Below are 19,030 nucleotides of genomic sequence, written 5' to 3' on the forward strand. Positions count from 1 at the left end.
TGGGTCTGGAAAGACTTCCTCCAAGACCTAGCTTTTATCAGGGGACAGGTAATGTTTACACTCAGGGCAGTAGTTGCCATAGGCCTTGGACTGAAAGCTGTATGCCCCCGAGTCTCTTTCCAGGAGGCAGTTCTTTGACTTCCAGATTGATCCCCTGAGGAGCCCAGGAACACTCTGAGACCATGAGCATCTTAAAGAAAATGATGTTTATTAGAAAAATGAAAGGCATGTTCCTGTAAAAGCCAGAGGAGTAAATTGGATCTAGCAGGAACCTGAGGAAAGGGCAAAACCAAATCAGCAGAGTCCCAAGCCAAAGCATCATATCCCTAAAACATCATGTGGCTCCAGGCCCCTTCAGAGATCATATACTTAGCCCCCGAACTAAGGGGTTTGGACAGTGCTATTCTAGGGGCTCCCTGTTGTGGCTCCTCTGCACAGCACATTAAAGCTAATCCCTGAGAGAGAGCATTGCTTCCAGAAGGGGAAAAGGTAAGAGATGAGTTCAGGACCCAAAGTCTGGCTAAGCAGTGCAGGGTGACTGAAGCTAGGGCTTTGGTGCCAGCCCCTCATCAACTAAAATCATAGGGTTCCTGGGGACACTGGGGGGGTCACCCAACCCCCTGCAGAATGCACTATCCCTAAATCACCCCAGACAAATGCTCATCTAACCTCAGAAATCCCCAGTGAAAGAGTTTCCACAACTTCCCAAGGGAGCTTGCTCCATCACCGTGCTCTTCTGATAGGAAGGACGGGTTTCCCCCCCTGAGTTTTAACCTAGTGCTCCTTTGCTGCAGTTCAGACACAGTGCTTTGTCCCTTGTCCCCTACAGCAGTTAAAAAGACCCTTTCCCTTCTGTATGATGAGGGCAATAACTAGAACAGGAGGTTTTCTAAAGGAGTCTTTGAGGAAGGGAGGGAAGAGTTCAACTAAGATCTCTGCTCCCCAGCAATTGTCCCAGGTCAAGTTTAGTTTTTGGTGCAGTGATTCACAGGTAAAAGTCATAATTCCTGGAGGAAGTATGGCCCCACTGCCATTCCCACATTGCTAAAATAGAAGGGTCCCAGCTGCACAGGGATGGGAAGAGCCACTCTGATGATGTACGCACCATATCTAAGGGAGCTACAGGAGTCTCCGTTCCTGCCACACCAGATCAGACGGCAATGTGAACACTAATCCCCAAGACAGTGCCAGGCACCTCTCCAGTGGGAATGTCCAGGGGCTGTGCAAGGCACACGCATGACCTGGCTGGGATGAGGGTTTAAGTGACACAAGGAAGGATCCTCAGCCAGATGTGCCATCTGAAGTCAATCAATGCAGCGGCTTGGAATGGAAAATCCTTTTCTTTGCTTCAATAACAGGTGCAAGACAAGTAGTGGCAGCTTCCCACATGCCCTGCAGCTCACTAGCAAGCCTTGGTCCTGGTATTCATGGACTTCCCTGGGACAGGAGCAGAGGCATTCAGGCTTCAGGACCTCACTGATAGCATCAAAGGGCCAACTAATGTGGTAGTCTCAGTGCTACCAGTACTGGGTACACTGTAAGGTGAGCTAAAGTGTCAAGCAGCCACTTGCCAGCATACAAATTCCAGGCAGGCTTTCAAGCAAGGTCCTAAAGGTATAAAGCTGACCCAGACAGCCTCCTCTCCTGCCAGCACAGTGAGATGCTGGGTCAAGCTGCTGGGCATGGAGCATATGGCTAATCCTACTATAGATACAGTGACTAAGCTAGAACTGAAACATTACTGAGGGATGAGGCAGCAGAGATTTGGTGCCTGCAACACACGTGATGGACTTGTGGCTTTGCTATATGAGAAGCAGCATAGTTGGAAGAGACAGCAAGAGATGTGTGTGATCATCCACACCGGGGCTCAGGTGACAACCTGCACACTTTCTTCCTTCCCGTCCACCAAGCAGAATTCACCAGGAGACTGAACCCCCACCCCAGAGAAGGGAAGTGGGGGAGGGTCTTCCAGCTTCTGGGAGATGCAGACTTCTTGTAGGTGTTACAGGAACAGCGGCTTGGAGACGGTCATGAAGGATTCTGGAGGTAGGGGTGGGCTGGACTATGATCCTTGCAGAGAGAGATTTCCCCAGAACGTCTCATGTTGTTAGAGCTGGAGAGAATAGAGGTGTTGTCAGGCTGGGCCAGAGGCTGTGAGAAGGCCACCTGGTTTGTGCTTTAGGCTACCAGGTTCGAGGTGTGCACTGAGCCTTGGTCATTGCAACCCCTAACTCTGCACAGTGCTGCTTAGTCATGTGGGTGCCGCCCACCCAATCTTCTCCATGCTTCCCCAGATCAGACACCTGCTTTGCTGCCATCTACCCACTTTTGCAAGATCCCGACCAGTTCCCCTAGTCAAACTCTCCCTAAAGGCATTGGTCCCACCTTGACATCCATCTACACAGCCCCACCACCTCTATCAGGCAAGCCAGGCTCACACATCACAACCATTAAGGGACAGGATCAGGCCCTCACTGTGCCCCTTTGTGCTGCTGGGGGTGAGGATCAGTCCTGGGGCTGGGTCCTAGCTCCGGTACTGATTGCTCAGGTTGCTTCTGCACTTACCTTGGTGTCGTTGGCAGAGTCTTTGGGCCACTTGGTCACTAAGTTGTGCTTTGCTGAGCTATTCATTTTCCCAGTGTCCTGGAGGGAGAGGAGTCTTAGGTTGTACACATCACTGTCCTGGGCAGTGCTGCTGCTGATACCTGCAATGCTGCTTTGCCCTGAGCCACACCTGAACCAAACACCTGGATCCACACAGACCCAAGCAATTTGGGGTAGATCTGAGTAACGCAGCCCTGCCTTACAGTACCACAACCGGCAGATTTGGTCTCTTTTGTTAGGACCAGCAGTGCGGGCCCAACCAAGGCCAGTGTGGGGAGAGATGTTTGGAGGGGAGTCACTTCACACAGGAAGAACTGGCAAAGTAGCTGCAAGGCTCCTCCAGAAACACCCTCAGGGTGGAGGAGGTAGAGCTGCAGGTGGGTGGCTGAGACACTCCTTAACTCAGCCATTCCCTAATCATGATCAAGCTGGATACAGAGATCTTTTGGGTCCATACTTCCTTCTTTCTAGGCAAATGCTCATGTAGCATCCTCTGTTTCCAGGGGAGACCTCACAGAACCACCCCCAGAGGGCCACCCTGAGCCTGTGTATGAGCTGCTGCTTCAAAAACTGCTTGCCGGGCCCTTTACTTCCAGCCAGGCCACATGCCTCCAGCACAGTCTCACAGCCACAGGGACTGACCCCTGGAGCTGCCTCGGACAGGCGGTGGTGCTGGCAGAGCTGAGTCTGGAGCACACCTGTAGGGTCTATGGGATGAGGGATGTGCATATTACTGAGCCCCAATGATGCATCTCTGCTTGCACAGATCCCACGCTGCAAAGGGATCCTTGCAAAGCTTGGGGGAAAGCAGGGCTGGTTTGTGATGCACACGGACAGTACTGCTCCCTCCTGGGCCTCTGCCAGCTCTGAGCCTTAAGGACTAGTGAACACAGTCTCTCAGGCACCTCCCCTGGTGCCCCTGTTGCTCATGGCAAGCTGCCTACACCCCCTAGTAGTATCAGTGAGCAATTTTCCAAGGAGGCCACAAAGAAGTAGAGGCTCTTGGCTTGGGACATTAGTGTAATGTCTCAGGAGCAAGGGACCCCTCCCCAGCAGTGATCTGGTTCCTCAAGTCAGAGGTGCTAAAAGGGTCTATTGAGACTCAAGCCATGATGCCCTCGCCAGCACTTGTGTATAAATAGGCCCTTTTAACTCCCCCTTGAATTAAAATTTCTGGTCAACATAATGCAGCCCTAGCTGCTGTAATGATGTAGGGCCCCTGGCTCCACCGTGTCACCATTGCACCGCTGCTCTCATGCAGCGCATCCATGTATCCAGTACCTTGGCTCCACTGTCGTCGCTGGGCTCCCGAGTCCTGCTGATCCAGAGATTGATGCGGGATGACACCACATTAGGTATCTTCAAATTCTCCTTTAGCACAGTGGGATAAACACGTTACAGTGGGACCTTACCTACAGCACTAGGAGCTAGAATGGCTGTGTGTGGGGTAGCAACATACTGCTGCTTACGGTGAGAGGTGAGGAATACGATCACCAAGTAAAACCCATGTCCATTCAGATCTCAGCCAGTGCAGCCCCTACAGTAGCCCAGACCTCCAGGGCACCATGCTAGGGCAAAGGTTCAGCCCTGCTCCCAAGGGCACAGTGCCACGTGCTAACTGAAGGGAAGTGATTGTAGTGCTCATTCACATAATGCAGGATGCCCATGGGGAGGAGACCCCAGCACAGAGAGGCTACCCCAGCCTTCTCCTTCCCTGGCTGCAGTGCAGCTGCATGGGGATTTCCAGCTGTCTCCACAGGACCTGACAAGCTCCTTGAGCAGTAGTTAGCTGAGGCTAGAGGGGAAGGTATGGACACATCCGGTTCTGCAAGGAACTGCCCCTGGCCCAGGGGTGCCACTGGGCTGCAGTCAGGACAGTATCAGCTTGGCATCCTGAGCAGGAAGGATTTTCCCTCTTTGCTCCCTCCTGCTCCCAGCTCAGTGCCTGGTCTGGGTTCTGCCACTAGTTCTGCCGGGGAAGGGAGAGTGTTGCCTGAGGTAGGACTCCCAGGAGCCCCATACCCATAGGATTGCCATACGTCCGGGTTTTCCCAAACATATTCTCTTTTTGGGTCCTCCAATCTCCATCCAGGTGGTTTTTTAAAATATAAATAAATGGCCAGGATTTTGCTCTGTTCAGCATCAAAGTTTTTCCCGGCACTTCCTGGCTTGCCCTAGCCAAGAGCAGCTTGGGGCTAGGGGTGCCACATGCATTTGTGCATGCACACACATGGCCAGCATGCAGCCAGGTAGGAGCAGCTCCAGCAGCTGGATGCAGGTAAGTCTATGGAGAGCAGGGGTTGGTGGGCCAGGGCTTGGGGACTCTCTGGGGGGCTGTGTGGGGCATGTGAGTCTGTGTATATTTGTGTGTATATATATGTGTGTGCAGGGGTGTCCAGGGGGATGGGTGCTTGCCAGTGCTAGCGGAAGCTGTTCAGTCGCTGGAGCTGCAGCAAGGCAGGGCGGGCTGGGGGGAGGCTCCTGCTCCTCCACTGGGGAAAGGGGGCGGGCGGGGGTGGTCCTTCAGGGGCAGCAGGGAGCTGTGTAGCCTGGCCTGAGTACCAGGGTTGGTGCCCTTGCTTGCAGGTGCAGGCAGCCAGGAGATGCTGCAGGCTTGTGGGGTGCAGGGGTTGTGGGTCAGGAGTGAGGGGCACCAGCACAGCTGATGGGGCTGTGGGCTGGGAGTGAGGGGCACCAGGGGGATGGGAGATGGTGGGTCAGGAGTGTGGGCCACTGGAAGCTCCAGGAAGCTGCAGGTCGGGAGTGAGGGGCACCATCATGGCCCAGGGGGTTGCAGTACTGTGGGTCCAGACTGAGGGGCAGCAGCAGGGCTTGAGGTAGGTCTGTGGCCTGGGAGCAAGGGGCAATGGCATGGGAAGAAGCAGGGCACCGGCATATCACTAACCCCCACAATCGTATCCCTCCCCTCTCCACCCCTCAACTGGTGTCCTCTTTTTTGAAACTGGAAATATAATATAGTAACCCCGCATACCCAGCACATGTTCCAGTCCCACCCCAGCCCTTACCTTCCTGGCAGGAGCCTGATCAGCCCTGCTGGTGGCACTGGCCTCAAAGATGCTGCGCTTGCTGGCCACACTCTCCGATGATGGTATGAAACCTCTTTGGGCGGCCCCGGGTGCTCTCATCAGCTCAGCCCGCTAGGAACAGGTGGGAGGGGGAGCAGGGTTCAGAAGGGGCCAGCTCTGTGCCCCAGCTGCTGGGGCTCCTGGCTGGTCCCTCCAAGCAGCCCCAGGCCCCCCCTCAGCAGGGGGAAGGAGGGAGCCCTGGTTCTCAGCATGGCTCCCTGCCCAGTAGACAGAGGGCCTGCTGCCTACTGGATAGCCAGTGTTCATGCATTTTCCCTGCATCACAACACTTACCTGCTGGGGGAAGCCTATGTCCCCATTCCCCCACATCCCCAGCCATCTCTACTTGGCAAGAGAATTTTTGTTCCCCCTCTCAACATTGCACCCCATGGTTTCTCTTCGCCCAGGTCAGACAGGGCATATTCTCTGACCAGGCACAGAGGATCAGACACTTAACGCCCCCCTCCGCCCCCCGAGTTGGCATGGCAGATTGCCTGGTCAGAATCCACAGACCTCAGAGCAAACCCAGCTCAGGGGCCCTCCCTCATTACCTGTACAACTGAAGTGTATTTTTGCAGCTTCTCTTCCAGCTTGACACTGCTGGGAAGTCGCACGCTGGCACTAGAGAAGGGGAGGGAATGGGGGACCTGAGTGTCATCGCCCAGCATGCACACCTCACGCTGAGCGGCCACCCAGAGCTCCTATCCCCTCCTTTAATCATCTTTCATAACTAAGATGGTTGTGCAGAGCTCTGCTTCAGTCTCCTTCTGCTGGACATGGTCCTTTCCAGTTTGTACCCGGCACAGGATGTGCAGAGCTACGCCTGTGAATACCTGAGGCTAAGTCCAGGACAGGAGCTCCCATATTTGAGCCTGACGAGCAGAGTATTTAAGGCTGTTGCAAAGGGACTAGGCTCTTAGGACCCCCAGCCCAAAGCTGACTTCAACCTGTGACCCTCTGACTTCCCACCACAACACACCAACGACCAGACCACAGATGGAGACAGTTTCGAACAGACAGCAGGGAAGGGTCTGGCTAGTGCCCAAACTGTGACATGGCAGCTAGATCGCTGTGCTGGCAAGTCACAGAGACAGGTTCAACCACCTACGCTGGGTGAGGGGGTCTCTGGCTGCTTGGGCAAGTGACCTACACAGTCAGATGCCAGGGCTGAAATTGGACTTCTTCTGAGTCTAACATCTGCTTGTCCTGGGTTTCTAGCAGGTTGCATTTCATTACTTAAAGACAGGTAAGTATCCAATAAGGGGGGCGGGCGGGATGCGTGTACAAGAGTGTAGCCTCTCTGTGCATTCCCAGTCTGCATGCACGCTTGCAGGAAAAACAAAATTGTTACCTGCAAGTAAATCCCCAGAAGGCCACCTGCATGGCTAGAAACCTCCCATTTAGAGGCATAAACTATGTCCCCCTCCCCCCGAAATTCTGCTCAGAGAAGCTGATGTACCCAAGCCCGCGCACAAAGTACTGGTATAACGTAGGGCTGGACCTGACCTCCCAAGTCCCAGGCTAGTGCCCTAATCACTTGTACCAGCCTATATTCACAGAAGCGAGATCCAGCTACCTTTGGAAGGCCAAAGAACGGCTAGATGTTCTCTCACAAAACAGATTTGTTGAATCTGTTGGAGCCCAAACCCTAAAAGAGCCCCTGGGTCCAAACCAGTGACAAGACGTGTGTGGCACTTTCCAGGATCCAAGGTCTTTCCCCAATTATTCTTCAGCTGCTCTGCGTTGACTTTACAGCAACGAGTCTCAGCTAAAGCACTGTGGCACCCTGAGGTGCCTTGAGATCCTTTCAAGGGTACTGCAGGGTGCTATGTAAGGGTAGCACTGCTAGGTGTGCAAACATCTATACTGTTAAAAATATCCTGCCCTTAATGAGACCATAAGGTCCCCTGACAGTTAGGGTCAGCATTGACATTTTATGGGGGAGAAACAGGCACAGAGAAGCCGTAACGCTGCATCTTTGCCCTTTAAATGAGTGTGCCTTTATTTTAAATCCCACCTGTCTTCCAGATTTCTTGGTTGGAGTTGTGGGCTTTCTGAATTCCTTGGAACAGAAATACTGCTCTTTTTTGTAGTAAAAAAACAAGTAAAAACTGAGGCCTGGCATTTTTCTTAGGGGTGCCTTGTGTCTAAAAAGGGTGAGAACTACTGCTTTGCAGCAAGTTCTGGCCAACTGAAGCATAAAGCGTGACCGCTAGTGGCCAATTAGAAAACTGCAAGTTCAGTTTATGACTGTTTTTTAAAGGGCTGCACATGACATAGACCCCAAGTAAAACAGCAATGCAAACCTGGCCCCAGCGCTCTGTCCTGCCCAGGCAGGGGGTCGGGCTCGATCTGTTGAGGTCCCTTCTGACCCTAACATCTATGAATCTATGAACCTTGCGCTTGTTTTAAATGCTTCATGCTTGGGAGTCTATGGCAAGGCTGCAATGAGAACAAGTCTGAGATGCTTTGGGTGTTTCAGTTCCTGGCTGGTGCAAAGACCAAGAGAAGGCTTAATCTTGGGGTTTGTTTAACTCCTATGGTAATATTTAGCACTTTTCCAGTAATCCTGCTCTGTACATCACAAAAGCACTAACAGAAATGGGTCATTATCATGAACCCATACTGCAGATAGGGAAACTGAGGCAAGAGGGGAAAAGGGACTTGCCAAAGGTCACACAACAGGTCGGTGTCAGAAAGACAGCCTCACAACTCACAGTCCAGTGCCCTGCCCCTGAGCCATGCTGCCTCCAAAGTATGGAAGTAGCCCACAAAAAGTGCCTCAATACAGTCCAATGGAGCAAAGCTAGGACGAGGCATGAGAAGACCTGGGTTCTCTTCTTGACTCTGCCTCTTACTATGATCTAGACCACATTTTTTCCTGTCCCCATGCCTCAGCTTCCATCCCCCTGAAATTCTGCAAAGGTAGCCTTGGGTATTTGCAATGTCTCAGGGAAAATCCCTTGCTGTTATAGATGTTTACCCCTGCTTCGTTCTGAGCAACATTTCATGTTTGCGTGGTTCTTCCCTGCTTATGAAAGCCTTTTTTAAAAGATGTTTTTGGGGTGGGAGAGCATAACTGCCTCTTTTTTGCATTGTCCTCAATACCAAATTTCTCTTTGCTGACCTACCAGCGCTGCTGGACCCAGTTCTGATCTCACGTCAGCTTTAACTCCAGTTTAGATTCACTGATGGAGATGCGCCTGTTTTAGTTCAGGGTGAGGGCAAAGAGAATTAACCCCAGGAGTGAAGATCATATTAAAAGAGATCTCCTGCTTGGCCAATTCCCATCCAAGAAATCTGGAAGACAGATGGGATTTAAAATAAAGGCACATTTGTTTAAGGAGCACAGCTGCAGTGTTATTGCTTCACCATGCCTTAGTCTCTCCCCCATAAAATGTCAACACTGACCCTTGAGTGCCTTAGGATCTCATTAGGGTGGGTACAAAGCTTTGAGATCCTTGAAGGGGCCAAAGGTCTTGCTTTAGTAGCAGCTTTGCGACATTCATGGAAATATAAGTAAAACCCACTGACCTTCTGGTAAGCGAACTTTCTTCTTTCTCGCCTCTTGACATCACCTAGAAACACAGTGAAAGGAGATCAGAGGTGGGACAGGCCTGCAGTTACAATGGAAGAGCATCAGGGGACTGGCTTTGGGGCAGCTGCATTGCTCCTAGAGCAGGGATGATCAGAGCTCTGTGAGCCCTTCCTCCAAACCCTCCACAAACTCAAGCTCCTCCTAGCACCAGACATGGGTCCTAGGGCTCAGGAGTTCACCGTGATGCCGGAAAGAGTTTGGCAGCTTCTCTGAGCCATGTGAACAAGCCGGGCTGGCTGCTTCACGAGCTTCCTTGCATTTCTGCTTTCAGCCAGGCCGGAAGTCTCCTGTAAGCTGACTCTGCAAGGCCTCCAGACCCTCCTCTTTCTGAGCACTCCTCTTCCACCTGCTTAGCTCTTACCCGGAACGAGAGCGTCCTTGGACTGTGGCGACTGAGTGAGCCGAGAGTAGTGTGGGAAGCAACAGAGGAGTCTTCAGGTTCTTGCGAGGCAGGGACGGATCTTGCTGTTTCCTCAGACCTTGGGGGATTCCTTGCAGTATCCTAGGAAAAAAAACCCACACACCTGACATACAAGTCAAGAAAAGGCAGAGAGGTGTCAGTCCCAGTGACCCAGGCTACAAGAGCAAAGCAACACTAAATGGAGCTTATGAAAACCATAGGAAGCTCCTAACTGTGCAGGCCTGCATAGGGCAAACCCCAAACTCTGTACTTGAGGGTGAGGCACCATCCTATTCTCCTTCCAGTTCTGGAGAGCAGCAGAAAGAGCTAGGGAAAGAAGAGAGGGAACCGATGTATATGCACTCTCTCGCACACAAAACCCCACACCCCTTACCCTTTCCTCTGCCTGAGTGCAGTACCATAAGCCATGAGTTCAGATATAACAACTTAGGTCCTCCCAAAAACATTAGACTATAAAAAATCATTTGGGGTTCCCTCCATTTTGGCCTTCTGGAATCAAAGCCTCTGGGCCATGCTTTCAACTTCTTTTCTTGTTGTTGCTTCAGCCACAAAGGCCAGAAGCCAGCCCCTTTAGAAAGAAAAGCTGCGATTCTGATGAATTCACCTGACTCCAGGAACGGGGGATTTCAAGGTAACCTCCCTCTACTGTGCAACTCCCAATACATCCTTAAAAGCTGATGATGGTGCAGTGCTGCTCACCGGCTGGCTAGAAGGAGATGCCCCCGGAGAGATCAGTTTCTTTATTACGCTGCGTTCTCCTCTGGGGACAGCCTTTCTCTCAAGGTGGATGGGGCCTTTCTGCTCCTGTGCAGACCCTGGGGGCTGTCCTGCTATTTCCACTCGATGCTCCTCTTCATGCGAAGCTGGCTGCTGATGTTGTTCCTTTTCTACAGCCTCCGGCTCTGGCGCTGACTCTGGATGTTGATCCACTCTTGGATCCATCTGCTCCTTAGAAAACTCTCTGGCCAGGACCTTCACTTGGGCTGACAGCCGCCGTGGTGCTGGCTCTGGGGGACCTGCTTCTGCTTCTGCTTCTGGTTCCTTCTCCTCTTTCACGTTTTCGGAGATGCTTGTCACCTGCCGCCTTTGCTGCCTCACCTCCTCTGTCTTCAGCACCTCTGAGACCTTCTGTTCATCTTCCTCTGGGGTCGCTGCCACTGGTGGGTCTGCCTCCTGGGGCCTGGGAGCAGGGAGAAGGCAGAGACACGCTCAGACACCAGAGGGCACCAGCAGGCTGATTTTTATACAGGAGCTTACTTTAGCCCTGATGGAAAGGTGTCAGATTAACAGTCACATTTACCTCCAGGCTAGGCCTGGTCCACCCTGCAAACCCAGACTGACTTTCACACTTACCCTGTGCTGTATGGACAGTTGTGTCAGGCACAGATTAGGTGTTTGTTTGGGTCAAACCTACTCTTCTTTGGCCATAACCCTGATCAGCCTCCATCCCTTGGTCCTGCAGGGATGGGAGCCAGCCTGTACGTGTGCGAGTACAAAACTTGTGCCAGTGGATTCAAATGGAAGTCTATGGGGTTGAGATTCTTGAATCAGCGTGGGGAACTGGGATGTGTCATTTCAATGAGTGTCTAGCTCCCCTGAACTGCTCTCAAAGTCTTGGCCTTTAGCATTATAATACAAACAGTAATTCATTATTTATCAATTTGTCATTCCACGGCCTCTTCCAGCCAAGGATCTCCACACGATTTGCACATAACATATTGCTGTCCCGTGTTACACAAGAGAACAAATTGAGCCACAGAAAGGGACAGCAAAATCCAGTCACATTGTGGCTCAGTAGCAGTTAAAACCCCAAAGCCATGCCCCTTAGCTTCCTGCTCTTATCATGCAATCTCTCCACTGCAGAACCTCAAACTGACCCCAGGTTCCCAGGCCTCTATTCTAACACCTTCCTGTTGGACCAGATCCAAACCCCATTTCTGCCAATGAAAAGGCTCACACTGATTCCAGTTAGTTTTGGTCAGGCCCTAGCTAAACAAAAAAATCAGCCATGTGGATGTGCAGCATCCTGGGCAGTGTTGGACCAGGTCACAGCCTTTCTCCGCCCACCTGTCTGGCACTGGGTGGCTAGCATTTGGTGAAGGGGGGAGGTCCTCTTCCTCCACTGATGTGGAGGACTTCAGACTTCGGAGCCTTCGCCGGCGCTCTCGTTCTAGTTCCTCTTCATCCTCCAGAGTCCTCTGCCTCGCCAGGCTGTTTGGAAGTGAGACAAGTATATTCCAGTTATTGGACCACTGTGGGCATGTCTACATGTGCATTTACGCTGGCTTAAATTTACTGCACACAGTAAGTTACTACACAGTAAACAGGAATAGGCCAGCATCTATATGTGCAGGTGTTAAGGCACATTAATGCTGTGTATGAACTGATTTGGGACTAAAGTTAGTCCCAAGTCAGTTCACACACACAGTGTTACTGTGTTACATGTGCGTTACTATGCAGTAACTAATTGGGTGTAAATTTGATACGTGCATGATGCAGGTTATCAAATTTACGCTTAAGTCGGCATAAATTGCCATATTTACTGTGCAGTACAGGTGTGCATGTATAGATGCGTGCCCGTCCTGTGCAGTAATTTTTGTTACTGCGCAGTAAATGCACACATGTAGATGTGCCGAGTGTGCACAAAATGTGTGTCTCAGACTTCAGAGAGAATCAGACCAGATCCCCACCCCACCGATCAGGAAGGACTTCTCTCCCCGGGAGCATCATGCCACTGACCAGATGCCTAGTACCTATGAGACCCATTCAGACACCTGCTGAGGAACAATGCAACCACAGATCTACTAGGCTAGGGACAGACATTACACTTAAAACAGTTTAAATGATCAAAAACTAGTTTAATCCTGTAACAGAACAGATGTTTAGTGCACATAAACCAGTTTGAAAACGGCTGAAACTGGTTTGAGATAAACCTGGTTGAATGTAGTATCAGACTTAACTGACTTGGATCCAACCGGTGTCCCAGACCCCTTGCTGGTTTAACTTAAACCAGACTCCCCCAGCATCCTGGCATGCACTCTGGGCTGGGTGGGGATCTCCGCTCCACAGCAGAGCTGGCTCCTCCCCTCTGCTCCCTGGCTTCAGCTCTGTAGAGACTGCAGGTATCCGCCTGGCTTCCCTCTGCTCCTCTGCTAATCAGGGATTTCCCCCCCACCTTACACAGACATCTCTCAGCATTAGCTAGCAGACCTCATGTTGGCTACAGTCCATGCTGTGGCAGATGGGAAAGAGGCATAATCAGCACATAGCTGGTAATGTCCCTCTGTTTTTTTCTTAATGGGATGATTAACACTGAGTTAAAGATGATAAACACTGTATTATCAACTCCCTGCTGGGCTGGTCAGAAGGTGGGGGGACCCCTCCCTAATCCGAACATCATGCCTCAGCTCAGCACTATGGCAGGGAAGGGAGGACTGCTATAGCACTCCCCCCCATCCCCCTGGCTTCTAGCCTGAGCCACTGCAGGCATGTGCCTGCATTTCTGGGAAGTCTCTGCAGTTACAAACAGGTTTAACCTAGCCAGGCTAGACTAACCTGCAAAAATTGAATGAATTCAGGCTCAGGCTTTTTGAATGCCTGTGCCTAGCCATGCTGAGGGGAAAGAGGATGGAGAAAAAGGATCAAAAACACCAGAGTTGTTTACACGTGCTTATGAACTCAAATGAGTGCAATGCCAAGTATTCCCTACATTTTGAGTGTTTGACTTGGCCACGTGACCATTTTCCTAACATAGGAAATTACATTTTAAAACACATACTTTTATTTAACCAAAAAGAAGATGCCACGCTTGGGCCATCAGAAGGGTAAGGACCTATAGATTCATCAAACAGATCTCAGCCACTTAAAGAAGCAGCTAGTAGCTGTGGTTGGTTGCCACTCTCAGTGTGGCTCCACACTGGAGGGAGAGGGGACACTTTGCCAGTGGGTTTCACAACTATTTGCTGAAAGCAGAGCAATGGTGAGACTCAGATTCTGGGTCCATTCCAGGCTGTGGAGAGAGGCAGCTATACTGGGCAGAGACTTTTATTTGAGTCCTTCAATGCGTCTTTGCAGCCTGTTTCTCTACCCCATCCCTGTGCCATGCTGGGTTCCTGCTTTCCCACTTCTATACTCAACAGAGGAAGCCTTGTGAGCAAAGGAGAGAAAAAAAATCTACATTCTGAGTTCCTGGAAGCCAGGAGGAGCAATTGCAAGAGTCCAGCTCAGACTCTGGAGTCCTAGGTTGATGCATGCTCAGTTGCTCTGTGAGGATGGAGCAGTCTTTTTGCTGAGAGAATTTCTGGAAAATAGTGCTGCAGTCACTAACCTCTGAGCATGTGAGAACCAGGAATTTTTAGAGACTAAAAACCATGTGGATTTTCACAGGAAGAGTAAACAGCAAACCCTAGACATGGCAGAAACTCCTGCCATCTTCAAAATAAAGGGAAGATTACAGCTTTTTCATGAAAGAGTTGTAAGAGTTTTCCCCATAACCTGTTTTCTCTCATCTCATTCTCAGAAACGGCTGAACTGTTTTTTGCTGAAATCTTCAAAAGGAAAAATTCACAGAGGCAGACCCTTGCTATGAAACCATGTGCTACAAATGGCTGAAGTCTGGCAAAGATATGAGGATCAAATACCCAAATTTAATGGAAAAAGTCAAGCAAAATTAACGGTAGGCCTCACTAGCTGGTCTACACAGAATTTGAGATTAATTTCAAAATTCCTTTTCCCTTATATACACAAGTCTTGACAGACAAAGAAATTTCATTCTGGCTGAAAAACACACTGGTAAAAATTTCCTATTTTAAAACTAAACTATATGGGATTTTTTTCCTATTAAAAATGGTTCACGCTAAAAGGTTTTGTCTTACAACCAATTTTTTTTTTTATATATATATTTCATTAACTTTGGAATTTTTCCACAAGAACTAAATGGCATTTTCAACCACCTCTTCCTCCATACATTCCCGCTCGGTGGCAAATAATGCCTTAAATAGGTAGAATTTAAAGATTTTTTTTTTTAAAGATGAGTTGAGATTTCACAACGGACTGTACTTTTTTTTTTTCGCTACTCAACTCAGAACTTTGCTACACATAAGATATATTGTATCAGTATAAGCTAAAGTTAAATTCAGACTGATGCACCTATACTGATTGTACTTTCCCATCTGCGGTTACAGGGGTGGGCGGATGAGAACAGGATGGGTTTCAACACTGACAAGTGCAAGGTGCTGCACCTGGGGAGGAAGAACCAGCAGCATACCTACAGGCTGGGGAACTCCCTTCTCGTCAGTGCAGAGGCAGAAAAGGATCTTGATTGACCATTGATGCCAAGACGAATGTGGGCCGGCAGTGTGGGGAGGCAGTCAGGAAGGCCAACCGCCCCTTGTCATGCATCCACAGATGCATCTCGAGCAGGTCCAGGGAGGTGATCCTCCCCCTCTATGCACACGCGTCAGGCCGCAGCTGGAGTACTGCGTCCAGTTCTGGGCGCCGCACTTCAGGAGGGATGTGGACAGCATGGAGAGGGTCCAGAGGAGGGCCACTCGCATGATCAGGGGGCAGGTCCTATGAGGATAGGCTATGGGATCTGAACCTGTTCTGCCTCCACAAGAGGAGGCTGAGAGGGGATCTGGTGGCCGCCTACAAACTCAAGGGGGACCAGCAGGCAATGGGAGAGTCCCTGTTCCCCCGAGCACTACTGGAGGTAACAAGGAACATCAGCCATAAGTTGACTGAGAGTAGATTCAGGCTAGCCATCAGGAGGCACTACTTCACAGTCAGGGCGGCTAGGAGCTGGAGCCAACTTCCAAGGGAAGTGGTGCTTGCCCCTACCTTGGGGGGTCTTCAAAAGGAGGCTTGATAATCACCTAGCTGGGGTCGTTTGACCCCAGCATCCTTTCCTGCCCAGGGCAGGGGTTCAGACTTGATCTGCTTAGGTCCCTTCCCACCCTATGCACATTCTTATTCCAGTATGAGTGGCTTTTTTAGTTTAGCTTAAATACTTCCTAAAGCAACAGTAACTAACCAAATGGTGCGGGGAGGAAAAAGGGCAAAACAAAATTTAAAAAACCCAGCCCTACTAACACATTGCACTGATGCTGGAGAAAGGGTTTCTACTGGTAGTAGCGATACTGGTATAACTCATAAATCTGTCCATGGAAGACAAGCTTGCAGACTATCAACACCCGCTTGCCAGAGTTAAATTTTTGCTGATAGTAAGTTTCCTCATTTGGAGAGGAGCTCAAATTTAATTGGATAGGCCACATCTCTACTCACTGGGAGAGGCACACACCACCTCACCTCCCATTCATAATTATTTGTAACTTCCACAGAGACACTGAACATTGCTTATTTCTCACGTGGGAAATTGATATTGGAGAAGTCAGAGAATATTTTTTGCTGTTTAATGCAGTGGAGCTGCTGAAACACCAGCCAGTTCTCCCCAAACCGCAGCCAAGCATTTCTCAGTCCAACAGCTGGAAAACCCCCAGCTCTCCAAGTTCTTATTCATGTTGAAACCAAAGAAAGGTTGGGACTGTAACATACTTTCTGGGGAATACGTATCCATTTTCTTAAGCATTTACACAGGGATATTAAGAACAGTAAAACCTGGAGAACTATTGTGGGACTGTTAATTGCACAGAAGCTTGGGGTCTGAAATTGCATGGCCTGAAATCAGAGCAGGCCTGATTCTGGGATGAAAAGGACCAGAATCAGGTCTAGGTCAGCATTTGCGCCACTGCAACCCCCGTGACTGGCAGCTGTGGCATTGTGGGTTAATGATTACCACGCAATGAAATCCCTGGCACAAGTTAAACCATGTTCCCTCCTCCACTGAGTCTTGCTTTCTATTCTTCTCAATCTGCAACGTTGAAGGCGGGAGTGAAAGGGTAAGAAGAAAAGCAGAACCAGAGAAGAGGTAAAGTTTAAGCAAATACAGATCTTGGCCAAGTAGCTTTTCAGACCTCACAGTCTAGTTAGGACACTAGCCACCTTCCCTTGGAGAAGAGGCAGAGGCATTGCAGCAGGGTGCACCAGTGTCACCAGTGACTCACAGACCTTTCCCTGGGGTTGTTTTGTAGCAGGCAAGGAGACTGTCCCACCCTCTGTTACAATGACCTGATTCAGTAAGGAACAGCATTCATTCCAGCACCATGGTGACTGAACTTCCCTAAGGCAGTTCAGAGCTGTGACCTCATTCACTGGCATTGGCTCCGGCATTAGCTCACGTAGCTCTTCAGAAGGTACCGGCGCCCCTCGACACACACAGCCCTAAATAAAAAGGTTCCCCTGTATTGCTTAGGACTGTGCTTAAACATGCTAAGATTATTATGCACAGGGCTAGCTTTCCCAGATGCTCTTTGAAAAAAATCGATGGACTTTGGCAGCACAAAGAAAGGTCTAATCAGGTGCTTAGATGTGCAAAATTGTGATGTACTGCACTTTCATATTATAGTTATCGTCCCTGTATACGTGGGCCCTGTTGTAGCAAAAATTGTATGCTGGTATTGGGATAGCTTAGCGGATAGAGCCCAGGCTGTGATTTTGGCTGACGCTGACCTGCTGCCTGACTTCACCTCTCTGAATTCAGTAAAATGGAAACTATGCACAGATCTCCCTTGTAAAATGTTTTATGATGTGCTGCAAAGTGCTATATAGCAGCTAGATGCCTCCTACTGTGGAGGTCAAGACAAGTATGTTGCCGAAATATTTTTTTAAATAATTTTTTTAAAAGGGCTCTTTAACCACAACCTAAGTTCTGGTAAGCTTCAGAACAGATTTTAATGAAAACAGTGGTTTTTTCAGTCCCTGTTTTGGTAAAAATTAGCACAGAAAACTTCACCCAAACTACAAATGGGGTCAGTTTCAAATACTGCAAAATGAAAATAGCTTTGGCATGTTGAGGGGTTTTTGGTTCATTTTTTGCTTTGTTTTTGACCTTGTGAGAGTTAAGCAAGCCTAACTCTGTGACCGTCCTCGGCACACAATGACGAATCTTATCTTTTAGTGATGCCCAATTTATGCTCCTTTTCGAGTGACAAGTAACTAGGGGAGACTGAGTGATGCAAAAAGGAAAAGAACGAAAAATTACACAGAATTAATGATTGGTTGCGGATCATTTAATTAGGCATAGATAGCAATTATATTGTTAATGCACGGGCTAGAATTGAAGACTACTTAGTCATTCATTATTTGAAAGCATTTGCAAGCTACTTTCGTAGCTAATTCTACAAATAATCGGGTCATGAATATTCACATTTACTTCATTTCAGTGTTACAACACTTCCAATGAGGGAACAGAAACACCCTCACCTGATTTATGTAGCTAATCTGCATGATGCACACATACCTACTTGAATATTTGATTATGGTATGTGCAGTTTGTTCCTTGCTAGTCTTGTCAGTTGTGATTGTGATACATAGGAGGGATTGTTGCCTAGATCCTCTGTGCAGCACCCACTATGTGGCCCAAATCCCAGCTGGAGTCCTTAGGCACTACTCCCATATAAACAATACTGTTGGCTGCTATAATCTGGAGGCGATAACTCAGGAGAATCCCAAGAGAGTGGCAGGTACCCAGGCTCTTCCTGAAGGGATATTATTTATAAGCAAAAATCAAAACAGATCACTGTATGAAAGAAAGCCAGCAATCTAGAGCAATTGCCAGAAATCCCATAGCCCCTGGGTAAGAAACCTGAGTTTCCCAAGACGCCCACTGTCAACCTCCCAGTATACAGCCTCTCCCCATCCATGCTGATGATGGAAGTGGACCCTCAGATGAAGTTAGGGTCATATCTACAAAACACTGGGCACATCTACACAAGACACTTAATGCCCATTTGACTAATTCCACTGCACATTTGTGCGGCCGGCAAAAACCATGCTAATGCACAGCAGATTAGTCCAATGGGCATTAAGTGTCACACAAAAGGTGTTCATTTGAGCTAATGCGCAGTAGCGCTGATTATGCCACATTTAGTACCTGCTATTACAGGTACTAAACTTAATGCGCCAGAATTACAGTGCATTAATGAATGTGTAGAAGCGCCCAGTGGGCATTAGGGCTGTGAGAAGCTTTGGGTGGTAATTCCATTCGCAGGAGATTCAGTTCAATTTGGTGGCCATATCTTTAAATCTGAAATGAATCAGGGGACCAATTTAAAGGTCCGAATCTATTCAAAGCTCTCCGAATCTTTGGAAAAGAGCAGGAGAGCTTTGGTGATTCAAGCAGTCCCTGGTGGCTGCAGCAGGGAGCTACAGCCGACTCTGAGCTAGTAAGTACTAGGGGCAGAGGAAAGGGGGCTGGGAGAGGGG

At 49.4% G+C, this 19,030-nt stretch overlaps 1 protein-coding gene across 2 annotated transcripts in view; it reads right to left on the reverse strand.

Moving 5' to 3' along the window:
• Nucleotides 1–189: 189 nt before the first annotated feature.
• The window catches only part of LAD1 (ladinin 1), a 26,667-nt gene continuing 7,826 nt past the window's right edge, over nt 190–19,030 (reverse strand). For both annotated transcript variants that reach the window (XM_019546336.1, XM_019546337.1), the window contains exons 2-10: nt 11,777–11,920; nt 10,409–10,889; nt 9,650–9,790; nt 9,225–9,268; nt 6,242–6,311; nt 5,631–5,762; nt 3,886–3,975; nt 2,566–2,643; nt 190–2,113 (exon numbers count right to left, since the gene is read on the reverse strand). In XM_019546336.1, the coding sequence (XP_019401881.1) occupies nt 2,108–2,113; nt 2,566–2,643; nt 3,886–3,975; nt 5,631–5,762; nt 6,242–6,311; nt 9,225–9,268; nt 9,650–9,790; nt 10,409–10,889; nt 11,777–11,920 (1,186 nt within the window). In that variant the 3' untranslated portion in view covers nt 190–2,107. The remainder of the gene's footprint in view (nt 2,114–2,565; nt 2,644–3,885; nt 3,976–5,630; nt 5,763–6,241; nt 6,312–9,224; nt 9,269–9,649; nt 9,791–10,408; nt 10,890–11,776; nt 11,921–19,030) is intronic.

Source organism: Crocodylus porosus, unplaced genomic scaffold, assembly GCF_001723895.1.
Source record: "Crocodylus porosus isolate Cpor-Errol unplaced genomic scaffold, CroPor_comp1, whole genome shotgun sequence".
NCBI lineage: Eukaryota > Metazoa > Chordata > Crocodylia > Crocodylidae > Crocodylus > Crocodylus porosus.